Source organism: Gadus chalcogrammus, chromosome 18, assembly GCF_026213295.1.
Source record: "Gadus chalcogrammus isolate NIFS_2021 chromosome 18, NIFS_Gcha_1.0, whole genome shotgun sequence".
Lineage (NCBI taxonomy): Eukaryota > Metazoa > Chordata > Actinopteri > Gadiformes > Gadidae > Gadus > Gadus chalcogrammus.
In genome coordinates this window covers 18,296,145-18,299,809 of record NC_079429.1, presented here as the reverse complement: position 1 = coordinate 18,299,809, position 3,665 = coordinate 18,296,145, and the positions used below count along the sequence as shown (strand labels likewise).

Sequence of the window (3,665 nt, the reverse complement as noted above, 5' to 3'; positions counted from 1 at the left end):
CAATTTTAACGTGACAGCTCCCGCAAAAACGTATCAAAATTAGAAAGAAATGTATTGCTCTTCTCCAGACCCTTCGGTAGGGCAAACTCAAATCGCCGGCAGAATGGGCGGGGCTACCCAGTCTAGGCTTCCTGCAGAGGCGGGGCTTTTTATTTTAGTGGCATTAATCATTTTAATACATTATCACTTATCTTTTTTACTTTTTATGTTTGTATGTTTGTGTGTATTTAACGAAGATGCTAAAATCAGCATGCTATGTTAGCATGCTGTAGCTGTTCCTTAAGGAGCATTCTAACTCAGGTTGTTGTTTTATTCCCCAGGCTAACAGCCAGGCCTGCGTGGGTAAGTACGCGCCCGGTGGAAGCAGCAGCGCCGGCGGGGAGTCCCTGTTCGTGGCCAACCACGCCTACTAGTGGATCTCCATTCCCATCCGCTCATGTTCTGCACCTTTGACGTCAAAGATTCCCACCTTACTGTTTGTATTCATGGTACCTGTTGATTGTACTTGTTATTGCCGGTTCATCCTGGTACCGAACAATAAAGGACTTTAACAGAGCTTGTTCGCCTTCTTCCTCTTCGTTTACTCACATTTAGTATACGCTACACGTGAACCTCCTATGATGGCGCATTTTTATTGGTTCGCTATCTCGGGATAATGGGAAATATCCCATGAATGCGATCTCAAACTCTGGATATTGAGTGATGGTCATCTCGTCACGCTAATAAAAACAAATAAATCCCAGAAAAAAGTGTTATCTTGTTTATATTTGGAGTGCTCAAGTGTAGTACATATCACCTCAGGATCCATGAATAATTGTTAAATGTACTATTTACCATGTTTTCATTAAGCAGCGGCTTTTACGTGGCCAGGAAAGGTCATTAAGGAGCAGGCGGGGGTTCGACAGTGAATACAGGGAAGGGTCATTAAGGAGCAGGTGGGGGTTAGTCAGTGAATACAGGGAAGGGTCATTAAGGAGCAGGTGGGGGTTAGACAGTGAATACAGGGAAGGGTCATTAAGGAGCAGGTGGGGGTTAGACAGTGAATACAGGGAAGGGTCATTAAGGAGCAGGTGGGGGTTAGACAGTGAATACAGGGAAGGGTCATTAAGGAGCAGGTGGGGGTTAGACAGTGAATACAGGGAAGGGTCATTAAGGAGCAGGTGGGGGTTAGACAGTGAATACAGGGAAGGGTCATTGAGGAGCAGGTGGGGGTTAGACAGTGAATACAGGGAAAGGTCATTAAGGAGCAGGTGGGGGTTAGACAGTGAATACAGGGAAGGGTCATTAAGGAGCAGGTGGGGGTTAGACAGTGAATACAGAGACAGGTCATTAAGGAGCAGGTGGGGGTTAGACAGTGAATACAGGGAAGGGTCATTAAGGAGCAGGTGGGGGTTAGACAGTGAATACAGGGAAGGGTCATTAAGGAGCAGGTGGGGGTTAGACAGTGAACACAGGGAAGGGTCATTAAGGAGCAGGTGGGGGTTAGACAGTGAACACAGGGAAGGGTCATTAAGGAGCAGGTAGGGGTTAGACAGTGAACACAGGGAAGGGTCATTAAGGAGCAGGTGGGGGTTAGACAGTGAATTGGATTGGATTCATTTTATTGTTATTGTGCAGAGTACAACGAAATGAGGTTTTGTGACCAACCAGAAGTGCAAAATAGCAGTAAAGTGCATTTTGTACGTGAAGTATACAGCATCAGAGCAGCATAGAGGTACAATAACTGCAGTGTATATAAATATAATATAATAAAATAAATAGAGTACTAGAGGTAGGTCATTAATATGCAGGTAGGGGTTAGACAGTGAATACAGAGACAGGTCATTAAGGAGCAGGTAGGGGTTAGACGGTGAATACAGGGACAGGTCATTAAGGAGCAGGTAGGGGTTAGACAGTGAACACAGAGACAGGTCATTAAGGAGCAGGTAGGGGTTAGACAGTGAACACAGAGACAGGTCATTAAGGAGAAGGTAGGGGTAAGACAGTGAATACAGGACCAGGTCATTAGGGAGCAGGTAGGGGTAGGACAGTGAACACAGGGACAGGTCATTAAGGAGAAGGTAGGGGTTAGGACATCTTGCTCAAGTATGCTCACAGGGTAGGCTGCAGAGTTAACATTTGGGTTCAAACACAAAACCTATTCGGTTGGGAGTGAAACACCCTTCCAACAATACTTTCCTTCCCCTATAGGATATATTGGAGGAGACTACGGGTGCAGATCCTATTTAAAACGTCATTTGATCTTTCAATGATCAGAGTGATTATTTGTGTATCGTTTTATTCACAAGTCATTGGTGGAAACTTTTTCTAAATGAAGGAAAGAATAGAACATCAGGCATGACTTGACATCTTGTCCATGTGTATTAAATAAGGTTCTGATCACAAGGAGAGGACAACACATTGGGACCAGGCCCTCGTTTCCCGATAACAATGGATCTTCGCTCGTACGATCATTCTCACGATGGATCTTGCGAACCATCGTGAATTTCTTTGGAGCGTTTCCCGAAACTCCTCTTAACATGAATGCGCGTTCACTGCACTCACGACGTTCATAGGATTGTACCTGTCCACTGACATGGTGCTGAAACGGGCTATGACGCAGGGGGAGATGCAGGAATGTCGCAGGAAAATGGGGTTAAAAAGGGTTAAAATATCTCCCCTTCAATACCAACAGCAGAGTAGCCTACGAAAAGAATAGACTGCAATAATATGAATGCTAAAGATATTAAAACACAATTGATTAGGCCTAGGCCGACATATGCTATATCAGTCCTAATCCTGAACGCACTGTGCATAAATATTTTCATGGCATTTCCCCCCCTGAAATAATTCCATGTTACAAAAATCCCAAATAGCTTGTGTGACAACTACATTTATCTTAATGTGCTGAATCTGATATCGGAAACATACTTTGCCCAGCAAAGAGAGCTGACTTTATCTGATTCTGCATAATTGATTGGCTCTCTAGTCTAGAATATTTGTAGACATAAAAAATGCAACGTTCCATTCATTCATTATCATTCAAACGCAGAGGCTAGGCATTGACACACGGCTATTGCTGACCCGATTAGGAGAGCTTGGTCTAGATCCTTCCCATATTGTTGGTCAGGATGACGTAGGCTGTCAGGGTTTGATTGTGGGAGACTCTTTAAGTTGTTGACTGGGGGGGGGGGGGGGATTTAGGACTTAAATATGGGCTATTAAGACTATGGAACGCCCTCCCGGACCACCTGAAGGCCCCACAGACTACAGGTAGTAGTCTGTAGTAGACTATGGAATCCACGTTAGCTACGAGCGTTTTCACGACGTTCGTTGCCAACGATGCTTTCGGGATACAGTGTGAAAACTGTACGATGCTCGTACGACGCACTTCGCGATCCACGTAGGCTAACGATGCTTTCGGGAAACTGGGCCCTGAAGTCCTCCCTTTATCCCTTTATTTTTTTATTAAACAATTTATGACTATATGCTCTGTAAGGTGACCTTGGGTGTTTTGAAAGGCGCCTCTAAATTAAATGTATTATTATTATTTATTATTATTATCCCATCCAGCGTGTGTATTATAATTCGTCATGTAGCTGATGCTTTAATCCAAATCGAGGCAGACAAACAAATCCAATTCGAAGTTCAATGGCCACACAACCTTGCCTCCACCAACCAGCAGA

The 3,665-nt window shown here is 44.3% G+C and overlaps 1 protein-coding gene across 2 annotated transcripts in view; it reads left to right on the top strand.

Annotated features, from left to right (window-relative positions):
- LOC130371314 (fructose-bisphosphate aldolase A) overlaps nucleotides 1–556 on the top strand; it is a 5,579-nt gene extending 5,023 nt beyond the window's left edge. For both annotated transcript variants that reach the window (XM_056577053.1, XM_056577052.1), the window contains exon 7: nucleotides 321–556. In XM_056577053.1, coding sequence (XP_056433028.1) covers nucleotides 321–413 — 93 coding nt within the window. In that variant the 3' untranslated portion in view covers nucleotides 414–556. The remainder of the gene's footprint in view (nucleotides 1–320) is intronic.
- Nucleotides 557–3,665: the final 3,109 nt, after the last annotated feature.